Source organism: Phyllobates terribilis, unplaced genomic scaffold (assembly GCF_046119375.1).
Source record: "Phyllobates terribilis strain yellow unplaced genomic scaffold, ASM4611937v1 Scaffold_1__5_contigs__length_1240528914, whole genome shotgun sequence".
NCBI lineage: Eukaryota > Metazoa > Chordata > Amphibia > Anura > Dendrobatidae > Phyllobates > Phyllobates terribilis.
In genome coordinates this window covers 973,164,280-973,189,855 of record NW_027362761.1, presented here as the reverse complement: position 1 = coordinate 973,189,855, position 25,576 = coordinate 973,164,280, and the positions used below count along the sequence as shown (strand labels likewise).

The following is a 25,576-nucleotide window of genomic DNA, read 5'->3' as shown; positions in this document are numbered from 1 at the left end:
AAACATTATAATACCATGATTCCTGGAATCCCACCAATAGATACCAATTTATCAATGGTACTTTTCTCAAAATTAGCAAGTTTCTTTTTTTTACTTTTGTTTTATTTTTATTGCTTTTATAAATTATTATTATTTTTTTATTTGTTTACACATTGTGCCCTTAGATATAGTCATAAAAGATTTTTGGAGATTATTTAAACTGCTTTTGAGTGACAGCTGTAGTGTGTTCCAGGACGGTTGCTAGATCTGTCACTCAAGTGCAGAGGGATGGGTTGAGGAGTGCTCAAAGGGAATCTGTCATCAGGTTTTTGTCACCTAATTTGAGAGCAGCATAATGTAGAGACAGAGACCCTGATTTCATCGATATGTCACTTACTGGGTTGCTTGCTGTAGTTTTGATAAAAGCACTGTTTTATCAGCAGGAGATTATCACTAGAGGACTAGTAAACCTACTGCCACGTAGCCCTCCATATTTATGAGCTCTGTATAACCGCGCCCCAACCACTGATTGACAGCTTTGTGCCTATGCACAGTGTACACAGAAAGCTGCCAATCAGTGGTGTAAACCTGTTTATACAGTGCTCAGCATTATGAGAACTGGTACATCTGCAACAGATAAAATTGTGATTTCATAAAAATTACAGCAAGCAGCCTAGTAAGTGATACATCTCTGGAATCAGTGTCTCTTCCCCTGCATCATGCTGCTCTCAGACAGGTAGGCAGAACCTGATGACAGATTCCCTTCAGCACATATAACCAAGGAACCATTTAAAGGGAACTTGTCACCAGAAAAAATGCTATTAACCTGCATGTTAATAGCATTACTAACCTGCCCGGCTCCCGCACTTAGCCAAATGCTGCAGGGAGAAAATGAACTTTATTCCCCCTTCAGTGTTCCAGTTTCAGTCACAGTGGTGGCGCTGGCACAGGGTCAGTCACCGCGGCGGCTGTAACCCTGACTGACACTGGCTCTGCATTGGAGCTGGCTGGCTGCTGGTCCAGGGGGTGCAGTTTACAGCCACCCTGTGACTGAACCCGAAATGCTGCTCAGGAGAATATAGTTTATTTTCTCCCCGCAGTGTTTGGCTAAGTGTGGGCGCCAGGTAGGTTAGTAATGCTATTAAACTGCAGATTAACCCTATATCTGCAGGTTAATAGCGTTTTTTTCTGGTGAGAGATTCCCTTTAAAACCATTTTTTATATTTGATTTCTCCTGTAACTGGGGCTGATATATTAGCTCCAGTTACAGGGAAAATCAAGCCTCCTGATTGAACTGATCTGGGTCTGCTAGAACCTAGCAAATTCTGTTCCATCCAGCACTTGGTGATCACATGATCACTGGGTCCAGAGAAGGAAGTGCAGCTAGCGCCTCCAATACTAAATACCCAGTGCTTATTCAGCACTATGTATATAGCTCTCCCTTCTCCATGGGGATTCTGGCTGTGCTCCTCACAATCTTGTGCAGCTGCTTAATATGCATTGACATTCTAAGATGTCATTGCAGAGTTATTTGTGGACCAACCGGACATTTATAATCTATGGTCAGTTCAGTAGCAGTTAATGACTTATCTTCCAGCGTTGATGTTCTGGATGACAATGCCATAAGCTGAAATGACAAATTCATGATCTGGTCTTCTTTTGAAACAGTGCACATCTGTTTGGCACACACAAGTCTGACATGTCAAACCAGATTTTTTAAGAACTGTTTAAGTCGGTGTCTTACACAGTTTTTTATATCACGTTATATTGAAGACCAAAGCAATCATTCAGTCATTACGGATAACAAAAATTACAAGTCAGGGTACGGCCAGCCTGAGTCTTGCTATAAGGGTCACGAAGGGCCTCACTTTTTTTTCTGTTACCAAGCTGACTGACACATCCTCCCTTCCTCTGCCCCCATGAATTCTGTGATACAATAAGTTCTGTGAGATGATATTAATAGACTGCATGAATTTAATAAAGTAATGATCCTGTGAAGTAGGAAAACACTTGACTCACCCATAGGTGAATAATAAAAGTTTACTGAACAGTCCAAACTCCATCTTATTCACAGCACAGTATGCTATTATAGTCGCTTCTTTTTCAGCTTGAGTGATCCCTTTCTGGTCTGGAACCCTGGGTCCCTGGAATACTCTATCCGGCTCTGCAGCTCCCATGGGTTCCAACCCACTTCTCTGACATGGCTTCCTGTCCGGCTTCCTTCCTTCTGGAAAGTTAATAAGGCACTCGCTTCTGTGCCTAATTCACGCCATAGGCCCCGGACGTCCTGGGAAGGTCCACTAGAGTTAGTGGTTGCCGTCCGCATGCTGCCCCTAAAGCTTGTACTTTTCTGTGCTTCTCAGCCCTCTGGCCTTAGGGCCCCGTCACACTAAGTGATGCAGCAGCGATCCCGACAACGATACGACCTGTCAGGGATCGTTGCTGCATCGCTAATACATCGCTGGTGAGCTGTCAAACAGGCAGGCTCACCAGCGATCAGGGGAGCAGCGATATCATGGAAAGAATCGTTCCACGATGTCCTGCTCCCGTTACCAGCCTGCTGCAAGCAGGAGCAGGCTGGTAACTATGGTAAACATCGGGTTACTAAGTGCGCGTGTGCCCCTAGTAACCCGCTGTTTACCATGGATACCACTCTGCTACGGTGCGCGGGAGCCTCCGTGCACCGTAGCAGAGTGGTATCCATGGTAAACAGCGGGTTACTAAGTGCGCGCGTGCCCCTAGTAACCCGATGTTTACCATAGTTACCAGCCAGATCGTTGGTCCCGCTGGTCACACACAGCGATGTGTGCTGGCCAGCGGGAGGCCAACGACCAAAAAATGGTCCAGGACACTTTGCAACGATCAGCGACCTCACAGCAGGGGCCTGATCGTTGCAAAGTGTCACACACAGCGACATCGCTGGTGAGGTCGCTGGTGAGTCACCAAAACCGTGACTCAGCAGCGATATCGCTAGCGATATCGCTATGTGAGACGGGGGCTTTAGACTTCTCTAATCACTCTTTTCTATCTTATCTCCTCATATATTTAAAGCAGAAGAAAATGTTCTCCCTTTTAACCAAGCCTGCCCCTCCCAAATTGGGGCAGCTCCCTAACACTTTAACTGTTCCTATGCTATATCTATCTATTTCCTGGTTCTATTGTGCCCTCCACTGCACTTCCCATTCCTATCTATGTCTAACACTTTATCGTAGTGCTATACTTTCCCTATACTTAACATATTTGAGTCATCCACATAATAAACACTTATAACATCCTACAGCATTGTACAGTCATGGCCAAAAGTTTTGAGAATGACACCAAAATTATATTTTCACATGATCTGCTGGCCTCTGGTTTTTATTAGTGTTTGTCTGATGTTTATATCACATACAGAAATATTATTGCAATCATATTATGAGTACCAATAGGTTATATTGACAGTTAGAATGAGTTAATGCAGCAAGTAAATATTTGCAGTGTTGCCCCTTCTTCTTCAAGACCTCTGTAATTCTCCCTGGCATGCTCTCAATCAACTTTTGGACCAAATCCTGACTGATAGCAGTCCATTCTTGCATAATCAATGCTTGCATTTTGCCAGAATTTGTTGGTTTTTGTTTGTCCACCGGTCTCTTGATGATTGACCACAAGTTCTCAATGGGATTAAGATCTGGGGAGTTTCCAGGCCATGGACCCAAAATCTCTATGTTTTGTTCCATGAGCCATTTAGTTAACACCTTTGCTTTATGGCAAGGTGCTCCATCATGCTGGAAAAGGCATTGTTGGGCGCCAAACTGCTCTTGGACGGTTGGGAGAAGTTGCTCTTGGAGGACATTCTGGTACCATTCTTTATTCATGGCTGTGTTTTTAGGCAAGACTGTGAGTGAGCCGATTCCCTTGGCTGAGAAGCAACCCCACACATGAATGGTTTCAGGATGCTTTACAGTTGGCATGAGACAAGACTGGTGGTAGCGCTCACCTCTTCTTCTCCGAATAAGCTATTTTCCAGATGTCCCAAACAATCGAAATGGGGATTCATCAGAGAAAATTACTTTGCCCCAGTCCTCAGCAGTCCACTCCCTGTACCTTTTGCAGAATATCAGTCGGTCCCTGATGTTTTTTCTGGAGAGAAGTGGCTTCTTTGCTGCCCTCCTTGAAACCAGCCCTTGCTCAAAGAGTCTCCGCCTCACAGTGCGTGCAGAAGCACTCACACCAGCCTGCTGCCATTCCTGAGCAAGCTCGGCACTGCTTGTAGTCCGATCCCGCAGCTGAAACAGTTTTAAGATACGGTCCTGGCGCTTGCTGGTCTTTCTTGGGTGCCCTGGAGCCTTTTTGACAACAATGGAAGCTCTCTCCTTGAAGTTCTTGATGATGCGATAGATTGTTGACTGAGGTGCAATCTTTGTAGCTGCGATACTCTTCCCTGTTAGGCCATTTTTGTGCAGTGCAGTGATGGCTGCACGTGTTTCTTTAGAGATAACCATGGTTAACTGAAGAGAAGCAATGATACCAAGAACCAGCCTCCTTTTAAAGTGTCCAGTGATGTCATTCTTACTTAATCATGACTGATTGATCGCCAGCCCTGTCCTCATCAACACCCACACCTGTGTTAATGGATCAATCACTAAAACGATGTTAGCTGCTCCTTTTAAGGCAGGACTGCAATGATGTTGAAATGTGTTTTGGGGGTTAAAGTTCATTTTCTGGGCAAATATTGACTTTGCAAGTACAGTAATTGCTGTTAAGCTGATCACTCTTTGACATTCAGGAGTATATGCATATTGCCATTACAAAAAATGAAGCAGTAAACTTTGGAAAAATTACTATTTGTCTCATTCTCAATACTTTTGGCCATGACTGTACATATTATGTCATTCACGTTATTACACATAAACAGTTCACAATAGTGCTCTTGTCATTCTATGCACCAGAAATACATAAAAACGTGCCCGTTTTAGTAGTGAGGGAAGCAGAGCATATTTGTCCAGGACACACTCTTACATTTCTACACTAGTTTTATGTTTTGTTTTGAAAAGATATCTGCCTGTTGATTTTTTTCTATGATTATGTCGATTTTCCAGAAGTCTGGAGAAGCTGGGTAACAATCATGGGTAGGCAGCAATGGTAGTATTGGAGGCAGTAATGTCAGCCTGGTAGAGGGTTAATCAGGGCAGCTAAAGAATTCCATTTGAAAAAGTCTAGGATTAAAAGTCAGTTTAAAGAAGAGAAAAGGGCGTAAGGCAAACAAAAGACCATGTACTTCCAGATATAATGCAAGATATCAAAAACATTTTTTATTAATAATACATCAGCAACACACAAACGAACAAATTTTTTTTTAAAAACACTTAAAACGCATAACTTGTGTAGAAAATATTCAGATACAAGAGGTATGGGAAAATAACCCAAAAATACAGAGAACCTCTAAACATTGTAGGCACTGTGAAAAAACGTCTATTTATTGAATCCAGATAGAAAACATGCATTTGCATTTGGAAGCTGTTGCTGTGAACCCACGACATGCGGTCAAAGGAGCTCTCAATGGAATAGAAACAGACCATCATTAGGCTGATAAAAAAGAAGAAATCTATTACAGAGATACTAGAAATTTTAGGAAAGGCCATATCAACAGTTTGGTACATACTGCAAAAAAAAGAGTGCACTGGTGAACTTGGGAACTCAAAAAGGCCTGGACATCGACGGAAGACAACAGCGGTTGATGATCGCAGATTCCTTTCCATGGAGAAGAAAAACCCTTCACAACATCCACCCAAGTGAAAATTTCTCTCCAAGAAGTAGGTGTTTCAGTATCTGAGTCTGCTATAATGAGAAGACTTCATGAGAGCAAATACACAGAGTTCACCACAGGGTGCAAACCATTAATCAGCCTTAAAAATAGAAAGGCCAGGTTAGACTTTCTCAAAAAACATCTAAAGAAGCCAGCCCAACTTTGGAAAAGCATTCTTTGGACAGATGAAACTTGTTACGCTCACGCTCAGACTGTGTAGCGCAAATGTGGATTGTGGTCCAATTGTGCCACGGACCGAGGTGTGCCTGGAGGGGCGTGACTAAGTGCCACTCCCAGAGTGACCTTGGATGCATAACAACTGACTGTGTAGAAGAGCCTGGGAGGGTTGGAACCAGGTGCTACAGCAGGGCAGACCTCAGACACACGGCTGCTGACCCTCAACGAGGTATGTCGGTAGTGGAAGGTTCGGCTGGAATACTGATTCACACTGGCAGGTACAGGCAGGTTCGGCTGGTATACAGATAAGCACTGGCAGGTGCGGGCAGGTCCGGCTGGTATACAGGCAGACATGGGCAGGACCCAGTTCAGACGGGACAAACAAGCAAGGAAACTGCAGATGCGGCCAGGGAAGGAAACGGCAGACGTAGCCAGGCAGGGCAGGACTCTGTTCACAAGGAATAGACAGAGTCAGATTCACACAAGATGCATACAAGTATAGGTAAGGATAAGGGAGACTGGAACAAGTTCATACAGGGCATTTACAAAACACTAAGCACTAAATCACTAAACAGATAAGAGATATGCACTCGTTCAGACACTGCAGATTTCAGGGATAAGTACAGGTTCAGACACTGCAGGTTTCAGACACAAGAGGTGAAGGGAAAGACACAGATACAAACAGGTTCAGGGATAGGTCCCAATTCAGACAAGAACTGACATAGGTACAAACAGGTTCAGGGTTCAGGCCTGGGTACTCAGCCACCAGGGTGGCAGAAACAGGGAGACAAACAGAACAGGACCTGGCAACTCAGCAGTTGCACAAATGCACTGAAAGAGAGTGTTGCTCAGGTTCCTCCCTACAGGTGGAGGTGCTTTAAGTACCAAGTGCCTCCCAGCAATAGGCTGGGGACACATTAGGATTGAGCGCTCTGTTCCTTTAAGAATCAGGAAGTGCTTGAACGGCCGCCCTAAGCATGCAGCCAGGAAGCATCAACAGCAAGCAGAGGACAAGGAACACACTGCACAGGGTGGTGAGTAAGTCCGTGTCCCTGCATGGTGGGGGATGGGAAGCCATGCAGGCATGCCGGCGGTGATGTTACAAACCTAAGATCAACCTATGCCAGAATGATGGGAAGAAGAAAGGATGGAGAAGGCTTGGAACAACTCATGAACCAAAGCACACCACATCCTCTGTAAAACATGGTGGAGGCAGTGTGATGACATGGGCATGCATGGCTGCCAATGGCACTGGGTCACTAGTGTTTATTGATGATGTGACTGAAGACAGAAGCAGCCGGATGAATTCTGAAGTGTACATGGCGATACTTTCTGCTCAGATTCAACCAAATGCAGCAAGGTTGATTGGATGACACTTCACAGTACAGATGGACAATGACCCAAAACATACTGAGAAAGCAACCCAGGAGTTTTTAAGGCGAATAAGTGGAATGTTCTGCAATGGCCGAGTCAATCACCAGATCTTAACACCATTGAGCAACATTTCACATGCTTAAGACAAAAACTTAAGGCAGAAAGACCCACAAACAAGCAACAACTGAAGTCAGCTGCAGTAAAGGCGTGGCAAAGCATCACAAAGTAGAAAACACAGCGTTTGTTGATGTCCATGGCTTCCAGACTTCAGGCAGTCTTTGCCTGCACATTATTCTCTACACAGTATTAAAAATGAACATTTTATTTATGGTAAAGTTTATTTGTCCAATTACTTTTGAGCCCCTGAAATGAGGAGGTTTTGTGGAAAAACGGTTGTAATTCCTAAACATTTCATAGGCTATTTAAGTTCAGTCCCATTAATTAAACCTGAAAGTCTACACTTCAATTGTATCTCAGTTGTTTTATTTTAAAGAAAAAATAATGGCATTCAGAGCCCAAATCCAGTAGATTCGGTCTCTGTCCAAATATTTCTGGACTTAATGGTTTAATATACATCTATTTTTACAATTTGAGAATACTTGGCTAGCTGACGGATAATTCTACTTATGAGACTATATTACGTTAAAATGAATGGAGGGATTCAAGGTTACACCGCAAGAAAAAGTGTCACTCCCACAGGTGGCGCACGTGGTTCGTGGACCCACCGTGCCATAGGACTGGGTTTACCTAGGAAGGGGCGTAGCTAAGCGGCTACCTGGGGTTTACTGGAGCTCCTGATGGTGGAGTCAGGGTTGAGCTGCAGGTAGCTGTCAGGTACCACTCCTAGGCAGTCCCCGGTACTGCACCTGCTGACCCCAAGAGTCAGGTTCGCTGACACGGATATGGACTTGGGCTCCATTCAGACTACTAGGTTCTGGATCCTCTGGCAGAATGGTTACTGACAAGGACACTGACTCGTGCTCTGTTCAGACTGCTAGGTTCAAGATTCACTGCAGAACGGTTACTGACACGGAGTCTCAGACAGGGCTGATTCGGAGACTGGTTTTAGCAGTCCGAATATACTGAGTACACGGATAGGCACACGTTCAGACACACAAGTCTCGGCTAGAGATTCAGTTACCGCCAGAGCGGCTTCAGGGTTCAGGACTGGGTACACAAGGACCAGGGACTACGGGTTCAGGACACTGGCCCCACAAAGACCAGGGGACCTCACAACTCACTAGTTCTACTACATACTAATGATACAATCTTGCTTCGGCACCTCCCTATTGGGGAGGGTGCCTTCTATTCAAAATGTCTCCCAGCTATTGGCTGGGGGAATCTTAGCAGGTGTGCACGCTGGTCTTTCAAGAGCATGGGGGTGTGCTCGCACTACGCGTGCACTGGGAAGTGTGGCGCGCACAACACAAGGAAGCAGGGAGGGAGAAGGGGAACTGTGCAGGGGAGCTCGGAAGTGTGTTACAAAAAGATTCAGCGATTAAGACGCCTAGTTAAAGCTGGCCACACACATAAGTTACCTATTGGTCGAATGTTAGTTAAGCAGGTATCTTTCACCTTCTCCTTCAACTCCTCCTTACAAGTGAATGCTATGATCAGTGGTCAGAGTGGAAGAAGCTGCTATCAGACACCTCTGATGGTAGCTGATCTTCCCTGAAAACAAAAGGATTAGGTGTTGAAATTCCATTTACAGATGATGTAGGGGAGTCAGGAGGTTCCCAAACAGATGTTCAACTGTTTTTGCCAAAACCCATTTGTGGCGCCCCTGAGGGTTCGACCGCCACAGGAATGCTGCACTTCTCCAATGGAGTGTGGTGTTCCTCCTCTGAGGTAAGGCCAGTGTGATGGTTGTGACCTAGCCTTTTGCATCCAACACTACATTCCACCAGAGGGAGCTATTATGCACTAGGTGCTGCTCCCCTGGTTACAGGGAGACTGGGGAACACAAAGTGGTAGGAACCAGTTAGTGGGTGAGGGTGGAGGAATAACTAGTTGGTTACACTTCAAATTTCATACTTAATAGAATGCCATCTTTGATCTTGGTCCTTCTGCTGGTTCTTTTTGGTCCGTCTTTCAGTCCTTGTTAGTTGGTTCTTCTGTGGTCCATCAGTCTAGCCCTTGCTAGTCTGTCGGCTGTCACTGTGCTGTCAAAATACTGTGTGTAATGTGACTTCCCTCCGGGAGCGCAGATCCTGTGTGGGCCTGCACCGGCAAGGGACACAGCCCTCGTACCTGGGCCATGGGACGAGAGGTAGGTTGCAGACAAGGAATGTCTCAACCCGGCCGAGGACCAAGATCAAGAAGGTCCGGGAGCTTTAGAGTGTGGCTCCCTAGCAAATGGGTCCCGGGGAGGATGCAGACGGAGCGGAGCACGCCACCTTTCCTCGCCTACCTGATCTATTCAGAGGGATTCCGGCTGCAAGAGGGGTACCGGCCCCCGACACCCGACCTCGTACTCTACGTCCAGGACGGGAAAGCCCGGTTAGGCTCTCAGGATCCCATCGGGCATCGGATGGAGAGGAATTGCCACCCGTGCCCTAGTCCTGAGAGGAGCTCAGAGGGGGACCTGGCCTACCTACACACGCACAGACTGGAAAGGGTGAAGTCTGTAGTGCAGGAACACTCTGGTGTAGGGACGCTACCGAACACTGGACTTTCTTGGAGGTAGTCGGACCCCCGTCCCTGGTGGCCGCAGGACTCCGCGGGGAGCAGGGAGTCACCTTCCCGCTGTCATCTCTGAGTGAGTAAAGCCTTGGAAGTTCACCCCTATGGCCTCCGAACTGTTCATTACGCGCCATACCATGCGACGCGGTGCCCGTACTCCCCGCACTACTACCCCCTCTCTTTCCCGTTTGCCTGCCCTGAGGCCTTGCTCCGCCTGTGGGGAGCAGTAATACCTTTAGGCACCACGACACCAGGCCTCAGCGGACTGCTAGCGGCGCTGGTGACCCTTCACCAGGCACCACAGGTGGCGTAGTCGTTAATCAGTCACTCAACCCGGACAAGCCCACACCATCTCTTTCTAATGTGACGGCCCTGAGCACGGGTCGGGCCCGGGACACGGCTGCATCCCATCTCTTCACCACAGGGTCCGACACCGAGTCCCCCAACATCCAGGGTAAAACACGGGCTTTCTGAGTAGAGGCGTCACACATTGAGACTACATGCATCCTTTTGGTAGTGATTTTTCACCTGCAATATGTAGGGCTATGGCTGAGTTACATACAACTGCAGACTAGAGTTGTCACTTAATCAGCAGTCTCTTTAAAGAGAAAGAAGGAAATCTATGAAATATGCTGATGATTTTGTGAAGTCATAATGGTGGCTTTACATATGGCTCCATCTATTACACACTGTCATTCTACCAATGCGCTCATTTTGTGCCGCTGTATTGTGCTGTTGGTTGTTTGACACCTCTAAACACTCAAACCACTTCTTGGGCAAAAGTCGAACCTGACACAGTTAAGGCTTTCCCGGAAAAAAAAAAGATTAAAAATGTTTGATCAGCTTAACAGAGGGAGATTGATTGAAACCAGATTGTGATTAAACATGTTTCCTCTGCTCTCACAATGCATGAATTCCTTGTTTTACCTCTTTTCTTTAAATAAGTTGTGTACGGCCGATTTCCAATCAAATCCCTACATAAAAAAAAAGAAAGGAAAAAGCTGGCCATGTTTTTTTGGAGCTAATTCATTGCAATGTCCCTGAATGGGACAATCCCTTGTTTCTTGGGTTTCACCCTTGAGTAGGCAAGAATAAATATCATCATCTCCATGAAATCAAAGGTTCTTCACTGTTCTCTGGAACAAAGCTACATGATTCCCTTTTTACCAAGCTCGAAGTCTTGAGTCTGCATAGGACTCCCCTTCTTTTCCTTAATACAGAGCTCACTTGTGCTCCCAAGCGTTATTGAACAAACAGATCACCATGCTGAAACCAAACCACCACAATCTATTCCAAAGCCACTGGGACCTCTATAGAATAAGCAGTGCAGGTGCCTCTCTGGCAGCTGCCTGTAGTGCAAGGAACAAGCACTAATCTTATCCCCGACCAAAAGCTAGGAAGAGCTTGAAAGGAAGCCTTGACGTACGTTTGAGTGGGTGCGGATTGTGCCCAGTGTCCAGGGAAGAGCAGAATAAGTTAAAAAGGTGTAACCTGCCAATATAATTTTTTTTTTTCTAAAATCTATTTGTCATTTATGTCATGTCCAATAAGTCACAGCTCCTGCACCAAAACGTCCTACCTGAAGCTCACCTAATAACGTGTTCATTATTTTTACTGGATGAACCATATTTTTTAGATACCATTTAAAGAGGACTTGTCACCAGGTCAGAAGTAAACAGTTTTTGCTCTTATTTTAGTTCCGCTGCTCCCCTGAATATTCTGATTTTTTTTATTTATTTTTTATTTTTAAATCTCACATACGGTTTCATTTGGTGCTAATTTTTATGGATTTTACCAAAGGGGCGTTGCTCTCATGGTGATGCAGAGCTGGCTTAAAGACTAATCTCTGAATTTTATGTGAGTTACGACCCCTTGATAAAGACCATAATAATTAGTAAATAAAAAGGTCCATATCTCTAAAAGCATATGGCAGGTTAAAAAAAAAAATTAAAGAAATCAAAACAGTATACTCAGGGGAGCAGCAGGAATAAAGTAACAGCAAAAACTGTCCAGCTGTGTCCTGGTGACAAATCCGCTTTAAGGTAAATATGATCATTTTCATTTCCATGAATTGAATTTTTTTTATATTAGAGAATGCATAAAAAAAGCAATTCTGGCGATGCTTCTTGTTTTGTTTTTTTAAATAAAGGGCATAATTATAAGATATATAATTATAACTACCAACCTATATATTTTTTTTTTCATAATAGCTCCAATCATATTAACCAGTATAAGTTCCTCCAGTTAAAAAAAATCATGGTCAACAATTTTTTTTTAACAGACACTATTTTTCCAGACTGTTCAAGAATTTGTAGGCAATTGCACCTCTATATATAATATTGTTATGGATTGTGTTATGGATTAGATATATAAAAATCTGATATTCCTGGACACTTCGCAGCGTCTTCTCCTGGGAGTAGATAAGTAAACTAGGAGTATGCCAATCTACTCCATGCGTATTTCCTTGCTAGCAAAGAGATACTAATATATGCAAGGGAAGATAATTGTCCTTAGGTAGATTGGATGTCTCCAGTCCATACCAGGGACATCACATCTAGGATGGTAAAAGTATGTTGGGAAATATTACGGTAATATTATTCCACTAAGAGCTTCCGGTCGTAAAATATGACATAAATTAGAATGATATCCTTCACCCATTTTTCCTGGATTACACTTTGCCACCCTCCTCTTACCTGACCAGGAGGAGGGGTGATGGGTGTGGATAGGACCAATTAAAATCTCTCACTTTGGAAAAACTCTTTGACAGACCCAGGAGAGACAATGTGAATTCTAGGTCTGTTCAAATTTCCACATTGACTCCTCCTGCTAGAAGATATCGCGGATCCAATCCATAAGATGTTTCTGTAGCATTTTATTTTTGTACTGTTTCTGCCTTGTGTATATGTATTTTTGTTATTTTATCTTTTTGTAACTTTGTAAGTACTTTACCCTTTTTCATATATTAAATTTAAACAATAAGTTTGTTTTTTTGTGGTTCCAAACTTACCCATAACCATGATGAGGGAATGTAAAGCCTGATTGTCCTACCCTATGTATGTGTAGCACCCCGAGGACTCGGCTGCTACAGGGGTATTGCACCTCAAACCAGAGGTGTGATGTTCCACTCCCGGGTAAGGATGGAGTGTGGACTAGGGCTCGTTAGGCTGCATGCACCACACACACCCCATTTCCGAGGGACAGCTCAACGGTGCTCCCACGGAAGTGCAGGCACGACAGCATCTGTCCCTGGCTGGAGTGGGGAGGGGAAGGAAAACCCAGTGGTGTAGGAGCAGATAGGGGTGGGTCTCTGGGCATAGGTAGGAGCCCATTGGTTGCTGGTCACCTGGGCTCACACATAGAGGGAGGTATAAAAGGTGGGCACCATCTTAGAACAGTGTTCAGTTCTGTGAGAGAAGGAGTTCAGCCAGAGAGGGCTGACAGGGAGCTGTGGCTCAGTCTGGGCCCAGCTCCAGAGGCAGGCCTGAAACAGCAGAAAGAGAGAGGAGAAGGAACGGAAAGGAAAGTAAGAAAGGAACTGGAACAGAGGAGAAAGGAAGCAAGGAACACAGAGAAAGGCCCAGAGACGAGAGTAAAGAAGGAACCCCATATGCCCAGGAGATACAGGGTGAAGGGTTGGCAGAGCAGGGTACCGGAACCCAAATTGGTGGAGGCAACAGATTCCTCAGCCAAAGACCGGAGGTCGTCACCACATCTTGGTGCGACCCCCCACTACATCCACCAGGAAAGCATACCGCATAGGGTCAGGGAAACCGGAGATAGGTTTCGCCAATAGAAGGCCCGAGGAAGCTGGACAAAGGTGGGTCACTGGTGGGGACGGCCAGAGAAAGGTAGAGAAGGGAGCCCTGTGCCACGCTCTGGAATTGCCTGGGAGTTGACCGAGTCCCTCACCTGGTGGACGCAGCACGGCTTGGGCCGTCATCGCCTGCAGGATTGACCGAATAACAACTGTGAGTAAAGCATTGGAAACTGCAATTACAAGTCTCTGTGTTTCATCGCCGCACCAGCACCGTTAGTACTGGGACGCTCACACCATCACTCCCACCATCATTCACACTAACTGCCCTGAGGCTATACTCCTCCCGTGGGGAGTCATCCCATTCTAAGCTGCACACATAATATCAGCCTCAGCGGTCTGCCCTGCAGCGGCGGTCCCCATTGACCGCAATCCACGGGTGGCGTAGTCGGACATTTGTCACATTACTAAGACTGCCACTGGTTTGACCGCCCTGGGCACGGACCGGGTCACAGCCACGGAGGACTACAACCCCCAGCGATCCGGCTCCGGGTATCCCCTGCACAGCACAGGCCCAGGGGGCGAGTCATATGCCAAAGTGAAAACAGTGTGGGGAATCCCCATAGCATGGTGCTACCACCACCATGTTTCACTGTGGGAATGGTGTTCTTGGGGTGATGAGCTGTGTTGGTTTGGAGCCAGACATAGAGTTTACCTTGGTAGCGCAAAAGTTCCATTTTGGACTCATCTGCCCACAGCACCTTCATTGGTGCCCATGGTGATCGATTACATCATTTCCGGTTCACGCAATGCATCCATGGGATGCGTCACTTCTGGTGGGCGCACTGCATCTCTGGGTACATGGGTGGTACTTCCTTGACATACACATTTGTGACCATGGTGATAGATTACATTATTTCCGGTTCACGCAATGCATCCATGGGAACTCCTTGGCGCCATGCTAAAATTCAAATGCCGGTATTATATGCAGGTGAATGAATTGTGAGAGGTGTAATGTAATTATCAACACATGATTGGTCGGCGTTTCCTTTTTAAATCCTGCACTAGTGTAGTGCCCCGAGGGTTCGGCCGCTACAGGGGTATTGCACCTCTGCCAGAGGTGTGGTATTCCACTCCCGGATAAGGATGGAGTATGGACCAGGGCTCAGTTAGCTGCATACTGCACACACACCCCATTTCCGAGGGACAGCTCAACGGTGCTCCCACTAGACAGAAGTGCAGGCACGACCGACTATGTCCCTGGCTGGAGTGGGGAGGGGGGTGGAATACCCAGTGCTGTAGGAGCAGATAGGGGTTGGTTCCTGAGCATAGGAAGGGGCCCATTGGTTGCTGGTCACCTGGGCTCATGTTTCTAGAGGGAGGTATAAAAGGTGGGCACCATCTTAGTTCTGGGTCAGTTCAAGCAGGAGGAGAAGAGAGAGAAGGAGTTCGGCCAGAGAGGGCTGACAGGGAGCTGTGGCTCAGTCTGGGCCCAGCTCCATGAGGCAGGCCTGAGGAGAGGGCCAGGGACAGAAAGGAACAAGAACAGAAAGGAACAGAAACAGAAAGGAACAGCAAAGAAAGAGAGGAAGAAACAGAAGGGCTCAGGAACAAGAAGGAAGAAGGGACCCTAAGAACCCACGAGAATACAGGGTGAAGGGTCAGGCAGATTAAGGGTGCCGGATCCCAAGTTGGTGGAGGAGAAACTACCCTCAGCCAAAGACCGGACGTCGTGATCATTTATTGGTGCGACACCTCATCAAACCTGCTAGGAAGGCACCATATAGGACAGCGGGGAACGGGGCCCACGTTTACCCGCACAAGTCCGCGGCAGCTGGACAAAAGTGGGTCACTGGTGAGGCAGGCCAGAGAAAGGAAAGAAGGGGGTCCTGTGCCATATTCTTGAGCTGCCTGGGAGTTGACCGAGCCCCTCATCTGGTGGACGCAGCACGGCTCGGGCAGTCATTGCCAGCTGAAGTGACTTGGATATTTACCGTGAGTAAAGACCCTGGACTGCAGTACCTTGTCTGTGTGCTTTTTCGCTCCTCCGGCACTACCGGTACTGGGACTCTCAACACCATCACTCCCACCATCCACTACACTGCCCTGGGGCCGTACTCTTCCCGTGGGGAGTCATACCATCCCAGCTGCACACATCATCGGCCCCAGCGGTCTGCCCTGCAGCAGCGGTTCCTAATAACCGCAATCCACGGGTGGCGTAGTCGGACATTATCTCAAACATCTAAAAGACAGCCACGGGTCTGACCACCCTGAGCCACGGGACCGGGTCGCCACTACTACCCCCATCGTCTCCCTATTGCCCGGTTCCGAGTACCCCACGGCCCAGGGGGCGAGTCAGCTTTGGCGTAGTCGGCAGGATTTCGTGCCTGCTAACAACGGGTACTGCGCGCCTGAAAAGAGACTGTTTTATTGTATTAAAGATGGCGCCCGCCCCAGAAGAACGAGCGCCATGATGTGCATGCCGAAAGACGGCAGGAGGCCACCTCCCATCGTGGGCCAGGTCCCAGAGTGGCGCCAAAGAAGGAGTCCACCCCCAACAGCCATGAGTACGGCTGTGGAAATGTCCGTCAACGTGGGGGGGCTGCCCCTGAGAGTGATTGTCAGCAGAATGCCCCAGGACCACCCCCCATGGGGGCGGAAAGAGAAGAAAACTGTGGGGCAGGGGGTGGTCTGGATCAGTCTGGCCAGACCACACCCGGAGATGGAGAGAGGAGCCAGCTCCAACACCTTGGCGAGAGGCCTGCTGCAGGCTGAACCACCATGCAGCTTCACGGAGCTGCTAGAACACCTCCCCAAGGAAGACCCCGAGTATGCGCGCGCTGCGCTGGAGGAGCTGGACCGGAGGATGGTCCAGGCGCAGCGGGACGTGATTGCCGGGTGGAAGGAGGAGATGACCCGGCGGGCCTTGATCCCGCAGCAGGAGGCACCGACGACATCCAGCAGCACACCAGTCATCGAGGGAGATGAAAACAGAGCGGAGGCAGAGGACGACGCCGCGGAGGAGGCCGCGACAGCAGAGGCAGGTAACGGAGACGCCCCTACCCCGAACCCGGGGGCCGCCGACCTGCCCCTGCACCTTGTTGCGGAGCCCAACGTACCTGAACCCGCCGTCGACACCATGCCTCCACCGCTACCAACTGGTTCCCAGGCCGTCGACGCCGCCAGCCAGCCCCGCCCCACGCCGTGTCCTCTGACTCTGGGCGTGATCAAGAGACCACCATCGCAGACCTGGTCGCAAGGCCTAGCGCCCCCGGGCGCCGCTGCCCCGCCAGAGCCCCCTGCTTCCGCTGTGCCATCCCCGGGTGCAACCAGGAAATTACCACAGCGGGCCTGGTCGCAAGGCCGAGTACCCCCGGGCGCCGCCAACCCGCTCGCGCCCCCTGCCTCTGCAGCACCACCTCTGGGCGCAGATCTTTTCGCCCAACATACTGGTCCGGATGGGCTTCCTTTCATCTGGCCCCCCGAGTATGTTAACCCCCGCCTTCGGAGAAGCCCGTCCGCGGAGGCTGGAGTACCATCTGAACCCCTCATACCCGCTCCGGAGCCTCTGGAAGTCTCCCAGCTTCCGTTGGAGGATGCTCAGTACGAGTGGGATCCAACCAGAGAGGACCTGATGGGGTTCACGCAAGAAACACGGGCGGACGCAGCCAGCCGACGGGAGGCCTGCCGCCAACAGCTGGAGATGTTCGAGAGGGAGCAGCGAGAGCGGCGCGTGAAGCAGGAGAAGTTGCAGGCCCGAAGTGCGGAGCAGAAAATGAAGGCCCGGCGAGATCCCCGAACTGCCCGCGGTCCCCGAGTCACCGGGACTGTCGTGAAATTTCAGATGGAGCATGGCTGGGGCTTCATCCGAGATCCCGACACCATCAGTGACATATTTGTGACCCAGAGGGATGTAGAAAGCCACCTGCCAGAAGGTCATCGAGGGCGGGATCTATATCCAGGGGATGTGGTGTCTTACACCCGACACCAAGGCGTGAAGGGATGGTACGCCCTCCACGTCCACAGAGTGGTAGAAGAGGAGGAGCAGTACCACTCGGACCCCGAGTACCGAGAGGGCCCGGACGGGCCTGAAGATTATGAGGAGCAAGGAGCAGCTGGAGGGTATCGCTACCAGTGAGCAGTGGCATACCAGTGTACATAGTTACCCGTCTGGGTACAGAGAGCTGTTTTGGAACTGTTTCCAGAGTAAAGTGTGGTCCCCATTGGGACTGTTATGGAACTGTTGACTGCGTGAAAGTTATTCCCTATATCCCCTACCAGGCTGAGGACTGTGAGCAGCCATTCCCCTCCCCAAAACTGGCCGAGGACTGAGAGCGGCCGTCCCTGTAAATAGTTGCGCTTCCTAAAGCGCCCCCTACTGGTTTTATAAAAAAAGACTGCAACGTCTACCTCAAGATAAATCTGCTGGACTGTTGCACCTTTAAGAGGGAAGAACACCTGGTCGCAAGTTGCACCGCGGCCATGATCCAAGAATACAAGAATGTGTTTTGCCTAAAATTGTTTTATATGAAGAGTTTAATATGCTGCTAGAAAATGTTTTACATAATCTTGAAACCGTTTTATATGACAAGTGACAAAAGAGTTCCAGTAGTGTTGAAAATATTTTATAATGCCTAGTGAAAGAAAAGTGTGTCGCATAAAGGGAATTGCACCGTGTTGCCTGTTTCCTGATGTGAAAAGTTTTGAAAAAGTTTGCATGTTCTGTAATTAACTGTTTTTGCTCTTTTCCAGCCCGAGGACGTGCTGTGGTTTACCAGGGGGGAATGTAGCGACCCCGAGGGTTCGGCCGCTACAGGGGTATTGCACCTCTGCCAGAGGTGTGGTATTCCACTCCCGGATAAGGATGGAGTATGGACCAGGGCTCAGTTAGCTGCATACAGCACACACACCCCATTTCCGAGGGACAGCTCAACGGTGCTCCCACTAGACAGAAGTGCAGGCACGACCGACTATGTCCCTGGCTGGAGTGGGGAGGGGGGTGGAATACCCAGTGCTGTAGGAGCAGATAGGGGTTGGTTCCTGAGCATAGGAAGGGGCCCATTGGTTGCTGGTCACCTGGGCTCATGTTTCTAGAGGGAGGTATAAAAGGTGGGCTCCATCTTAGTTCTGGGTCAGTTCAAGCAGGAGGAGAAGAGAGAGAAGGAGTTCGGCCAGAGAGGTCTGACAGGGAGCTGTGGCTCAGTCTGGGCCCAGCTCCATGAGGCAGGCCTGAGGAGAGGGCCAGGAACAGAAAGGAACAAGAACAGAAAGGAACAGAAACAGAAAGGAACAGCAAAGAAAGAGAGGAAGAAACAGAAGGGCTCAGGAACAAGAAGGAAGAAGGGACCCTAAGAACCCACGAGAATACAGGGGGAAGGGTCAGGCAGATTAAGGGTGCCGGATCCCAAGTTGGTGGAGGAGAAACTACCCTCAGCCAAAGACCGGACGTCGTGATCATTTATTGGTGCGACACCTCATCAAACCTGCTAGGAAGGCACCATATAGGACAGCGGGGAACGGGGCCCACGTTTACCCGCACAAGTCCGCGGCAGCTGGACAAAAGTGGGTCACTGGTGAGGCAGGCCAGAGAAAGGAAAGAAGGGGGTCCTGTGCCATATTCCTGAGCTGCCTGGGAGTTGACCGAGCCCCTCACCTGGTGGACGCAGCACGGCTCGGGCAGTCATTGCCAGCTGAAGTGACTTGGATATTAACCGTGAGTAAAGACCCTGGACTGCAGTACGTTGTCTGTGTGCTTTTTCGCTCCTCCGGCACTACCGGTACTGGGACTCTCACCACCATCACTCCCACCATCCACTACACTGCCCTGGGTCCGTACTCTTCCCGTGGGGAGTCATACCATCCCAGCTGCACACATCATCGGCCCCAGCGGTCTGCCCTGCAGCGGCGGTTCCTAATAACCACAATCCACGGGTGGCGTAGTCGGACATTATCTCAAACATCTAAAAGACTGCCACGGGTCTGACCACCCTGAGCCACGGGACCGGGTCGCCACTACTACCCCCATCGTCTCCCTATTGCCCGGTTCCGAGTACCCCACGGCCCAGGGAACGAGTCACTAGTCACTTTCTATACACCCCTTGACAAAGGCTGGTCGCCGAAACGCGCGTCGGGGTTGGTGCGCACGTGGCAGTCTATTCTGAGGTAATTCCTGCTGTATATGATGATATCCACCTGCCCACGGGCAGACTATTGCAATGTGAATATATGACAATTATTACCTTTCTACTAAATACTGCAATATGATAGATACTTTTAGCATCAGTGTGCAGGTTAATAAACAGGTCAATATGTACATGTCAGGAATACCGATTTTTACTATTAATTTTTGATAATTTGATTACCAAACATATCGTGACAATCATAGTTGTATGATATCTCTGTCTTTACTGCGCGCATCATTTTTATCCACAGTGTGACTTTGTATATGTTTATTCACCCCAATTGTTATGTTCAATAAAATTTATATTTTTATATTCAATTGTGATGGATCGCCAGTCCTTTGAGTTTTGCTCTCCCCCTTCCACAGCACCTTCCTCCATATATTTGGGGAGACTCCCTCATGTCTTTTGGCAAACTATCTGCAAACAATTGCAGCATACTGTGAGTGTATTTGGTGTACGTGCCCACATACAAGTCTGTGGGTACATGCTTATACACCTCACTACCAGAATTGATCTCTGTTTCCATGAGCAAGCTCTAGAACAAGCTCAAGAGTCTGCTTTTTTCAGAGAACCTCCCAGGTCAGTTCCAACCTTTCAGTACCCTTTGCTGCCACAAGCACCACTTCCTGTTGAAAAGCTAATGCAGGTAGGGTGAGCCAAACACTCTGTACAAGAGCAACAGTGAAGGTATCGTGACAACATGTGAATGTACTGTGGAGGCGAGAGACATTATGTTTGCCAGTGCCTAGTGAGGCCTGGAGGCCTCCAGCACCTTGGGACAGTTGGAGAGATGACCCTGGATGGGAAAGTTAGCTTTCTGAAACTTTTGACCCAAGTCACCTTGATTTGGAGAGAGCGTTCTCTCTCCGCGGCAGCCCCTTTAGACTCCGGATCCATTGCCAACATCATCCATTCCGACCTAATTCGTCAGCTTCAGCTTCCTATGCAACAGCTTGTTCGTCTCCTGGTTGTTGCCTCCATTTCTGGGCAACCCCTGGCGGAGCCCATTTGTCATGTCACACTACCTGTCACCCTGTAAATTGAAACCCAGCACTCTGAAAAAATCTCTTTTTATGTGCTACCTAGCTCTGTGGACTCCATTCTTCTGGGTCTTCACCCAGTTGTTGACTGCTCCACCGGTCAGGTTCTTCAATGGGGATCGTTGTGTGCTACCAACTGCCTTGCCAAGGTCTCGCCCAAGTCCCTGTCTCCCATGCCTTTGGACCTGCCTTCATTGCCTGAGACTTATGATGCGTCTGATTCTGAGGAGGAATCCCACATCTTTAACCCGGCAAAGGTTGTTGACGTTTCTCCTGTAAGAGACCCCCCTCTGATTAAGACCGTGGCTTCAACTCAGAGGAGAATTGAGTCTAGTAGCACGCCTGCCAAAACTGCCTGGACCCCTACCTTTCCTGTGATGTTTCGTTGGTGGCCTGGCCTAAAGAAAGAGGGGCATAAGGAGTGGGGTACTGTCACGGTGGTAACCTGTATGCCTCCTCTGCGCCACCCTACTCACCGTGGCCATCTCATGCCTCTCTGAATTTTGCCTCTTGCAGCACTGTTGCATCTTAGGGTAGTTTCCATTTTGCCTTAGGGGGCATGGCCAGTCTCTGCAGGAATTTAACCCTGCTGTGCCATTCCTGTGTCAGCTGGCTCAAGATCTGGGAGCTCCATTCACCACTCCTGGCCCGGATGTTGGTTCCTAGCCTGTTTGCCCTGCTAGTGATCTGTTTGTGCTTGTGTACTTCTGTTTCTTCCATTACTAACCCGGCTTGCTTACCCTTGAGTGCCGAGTTTTTGCATGCCTACCCATCCTGTCTGACCTCTCCGCTCCTGACCTCTGACACGTATCTTGAACCTGTGCTGCCTGCTACTGTAGGGGGATGAACACATTGAGTAGCCTTCATGTAATGTTATACAGTGTAATGTGTACTGTGTACTGTGTAATACGTAATGTTATGTGATGTTAAGTATAATGGCCGCAAGATGGCAATAACATTGTAATAGTCTGCCCAGCACCAGACAGTGTGTAGGGTAAGACAGAGTTAAGTCAAGAGTTTAGCCCAGAGAGGGAAGGGCTATGCAGCAGGATCAGAAAGGACTTCCTGGTAGTTAGTCAGAAAGAGCCCAGAGTGTGCAGAGTAAAGACCTCAGTTCTAGTGTGAGCAGTGCTGCATGCAGTGGGTGTCCCTGTGGCAAGAGAGGAACTACTTGAGCAGATAGTAAGAGCCTGTAAGAAAAAAGATAGCAGAGAAGAGAAGCAAGTAGCAGTCCAGTATCGAGACAGAGAGAGTGAGAGAAAGAATATCGGGGCCTGGGGCAGGAAGCCTAGCAAGACAGTATGAAGTCTTTGTTAGAGAGGTAATGGAAGGCAATAATAAAGGGAAGCAAAAGCAACATAATATGTATGTCATCATAGCTACTAAGCGTCTACAGTAAAGAAAGTCAAGTATCACCATATTGGGACACATCCTCTCCTACAGAGAAATCACAGGACATGTTGCTACAGGATGGAGTCTATGACTCTTGTAGTATGGAAACTGAGAGTAGCTGTGAGGGACTGTAGCGTAACTCCTCGACCCATCCGGTCCCCACAGAGGAATACAGGTCGTAGCGTTAAACCTCAACTCGTGCAGTCCCCACAGCGGAAAATGGAAGCTGCCAAGATAGTGTGCTGGGCCGTGCAAAGAGTAGAGGACGTAAGTGGAAAAGACAGTGTTTTCAGGGAAGAAGGAGATGTGTCTGTTCATGTCGCTTGTGGTTAAAGAAACCTCCTTGAAGATAAATGCCTACTATCTGCTGCATATAGTTCATATCAAGTTATTCCTCAGTAAAAAGAAGTTTAATTTCAAATGGTGGTCTCCATTCATGAACTGGTTAACATCTGGTCCAGGCAAACCACCAGCATCATCGGTTACAGCTTCCTGCACGGGTGTACTGTCTCTATGACACAAGTCCACATATCCAGCCAAGACCCCCACTTTCATGTAATGTGCCGGACCACAGGAGACAAGTACCTGGCCCACGACTACCATCCTGCGCCACGTTGCACCATGACCTTGGATCATCTGGCCATGTTTTTGTCTTTGTCCTCTTGTACTGCGTACCAGTTCCACTGACCCTCCAGTCAGGTGCTGCAGTCTCGGGGACTGCCCTGGAGTGGTATCTGGTGACTACCTGTGGTCAAGCCTATCCTCACCACCAGAGGCTCTAGCAAAAACCAGGTAGTCGCTTAATCACACCCCTTCAGAGTAAGCCCGACCCGTGGTGCAGTGGGTCCACCAGCGTTACATTCATCCACCATACCCTTTCCTAACCTCACCTCCTCCTCCTTACTCTTTAAATTCAAAGCAATAATTAAAATAATAAACCATCCAGACAGGACATTAAAACTTTATTTTATCTATATCAATTATATTTCCATAGTTGTACAAAACAGTGCTGCATAGTATAAGCTGTTCAATAATGTAGAGAGCATCTTTCTTGATTGAAAAAAATTCACTAGATATAATTATCTGTCAATATGCAAAATCAAATCATAAATCCAAATTCATAATGACAGGATATAAATTAACTGTGGAAAACACAAATTACAGCTTAAATAATGAGTTGTAAATAGTTAAAGAGGTTTTCCAGAAGTCCTCTATTGGGAACATAGCGTCTAAAATTTTAAGGGTCTTGAAAATTGAATTGGGCAATGCTGCAATATCTGACACAGTTATATTCAAACATTCTGTGTAAGGGACTTTCCTTCTCTTAATCTCTCTGCTTCCTACCCCAGTAATGAGACTGAAGAATTCCCGTAGACAAGCGGTTTTAATATAGTGTTCAGAGCTTGCTGAGCAGCAGTTGAAAGCAGCTTCTAAAAGGAGCATGGGCTGGGCATTCAAACAGCACCACAGCATAATATTTGGACGAGAAGGAAGAAAAATAACATAATTAAGTATATTACTAAAATTTATAACTTTGAAATGACTGGAAGATAATTAAGTTAAAAAAAAAGTTTAGGTACTCTAAGTGAAGACTACTGAGCTGTAATACCCACTACACCTGGTAGTTGTGGAGCACTACAGCCTCTTCAAACAGCTAATTGGATTACCAGGAATCAGACACTTGCTGATCTAATAGGTGTCTGGAAAACCCCTTTAACACCTGGAAAATTCCTTTAAGAAAAAAGTGAATGGATCGAAAATTAATTGTTTAAAAATTGATAGAGAAGATGCTACATACACAAAATGGATTATGTGAATGAATGTTAATTCTATAAACAAAGTTTCAAAATAACTGTAAAAGTTTTATTATTTTTCTGCTTTATTTTTCAAATAGAATATTTTCACAAACTTGAGTTTCACCTACAGCACATTAGTTTCATCACTTTCATTAGTGAGAAGTCTTAGAAGAACAGGACAGGAGATATAAGCAGCTGGATGTTTTTCCAGTGCTATGAAATTATAAGCCCCGCCATGCTCAGACAACCTCTGCTCTTCAACAGCTGAAGGACCACCATTATGGGAATATAAAAGAACAATCTTTGTGTTAATTTAGGAAAAAAAAATAGACCTTTAAGCAGTGTTTGCCAATGGTGTTGTTGCACTAGAAGGGCTCGCTTTCTTACAAGTGTGCTCTAGAAAAGATTTGTAATTGATGCGGCCATCCATATTCTGGTCATATTTGGACATGATGTGAAAAACCTCATCTTCATCAAGTACAAAGTTGCAGAGCTTCAAAACAGATCTAAATTCTGGAAGAGATAAGTAGCCGCTGCTGTCCATATCCAACTTCTTGAAAGCTCTGCGTAGAGTCTTCCATTCTCCTTTCAGCTGCGTATTAGAAAAAATGGAAGTTTAAACTCCTGTGTATACATGGGAACCTATGACTATTTAAAAGGGTTGTTCATTAATTGCTATTTTTCACCCCAGTATAATAATAACACTTAGGCCATGTTCCCACATGTTATGTTTTGCACCGTATTTTGCAGCAGATTTTTATGAAAATTTTCAGCTGCGTTTTGCAGTACCAGCAAAGTCTATGAGAAACTAAAATTCTCTGTTCACACATCTTGTTGTTTTTTTTTGCTGCGTATTTTGTGCCTTGGTTGGGATTTTGGAAAATGGAGCATTCACTTCTTTCAGCGTTTTTTCAGCGCTTTTCACCCATAGGATGTAATGGGTGGTGAACAAAATGCTGAAAAATGCACCAAAAACGCAGGTAAGTTTTTTCAGCATTTTTGATGGAAACATAGAATGGGGTTCCTTTTTCACAGAATTTTATGTACATGCATAAATAGAGTAAAAAAGATAGAAAAAGCAGCAGCAATATATTATATTAGAAGGCAAAATGCATGAATACAATGAAAATATTTGGATCTAGACTGATTTGTCACTCAATGAAATGTACTTACAAAATGAAGGTTTTCAACGCATAATTTGGCCAATTCATGTGTACCCATCAACCATGACAAGGTAACCTCCGTCTGATGGGTAACTACGCTACCACTGGATATGCCACTCTTGGGCTATAAGCCTATATAAATGGACAACATGTCTCTGCTTAGGCTATTAAAAGCACCTGTGGGTCAGTGGGAGGAGTGCATGGTCAGAAAAGAGGCTGTCAAATCTTAATTTTGTAAGTACATTTCATTGA

General features: G+C 47.2%; 1 protein-coding gene across 3 annotated transcripts in view; it reads right to left on the bottom strand.

Annotated features, from left to right (window-relative positions):
- Window positions 1-23,332: 23,332 nt before the first annotated feature.
- LOC141156404 (EF-hand calcium-binding domain-containing protein 6-like) overlaps window positions 23,333-25,576 on the bottom strand; it is a 320,593-nt gene continuing 318,349 nt past the window's right edge. The window contains exon 18 of one of the 3 annotated variants that reach the window (XM_073642612.1): window positions 23,333-24,753. In XM_073642612.1, the coding sequence (XP_073498713.1) occupies window positions 24,496-24,753 (258 nt within the window). In that variant the 3' untranslated portion in view covers window positions 23,333-24,495. The remainder of the gene's footprint in view (window positions 24,754-25,576) is intronic. The other 2 variants (XM_073642606.1, XM_073642599.1) reach the window with 2 other exon arrangements.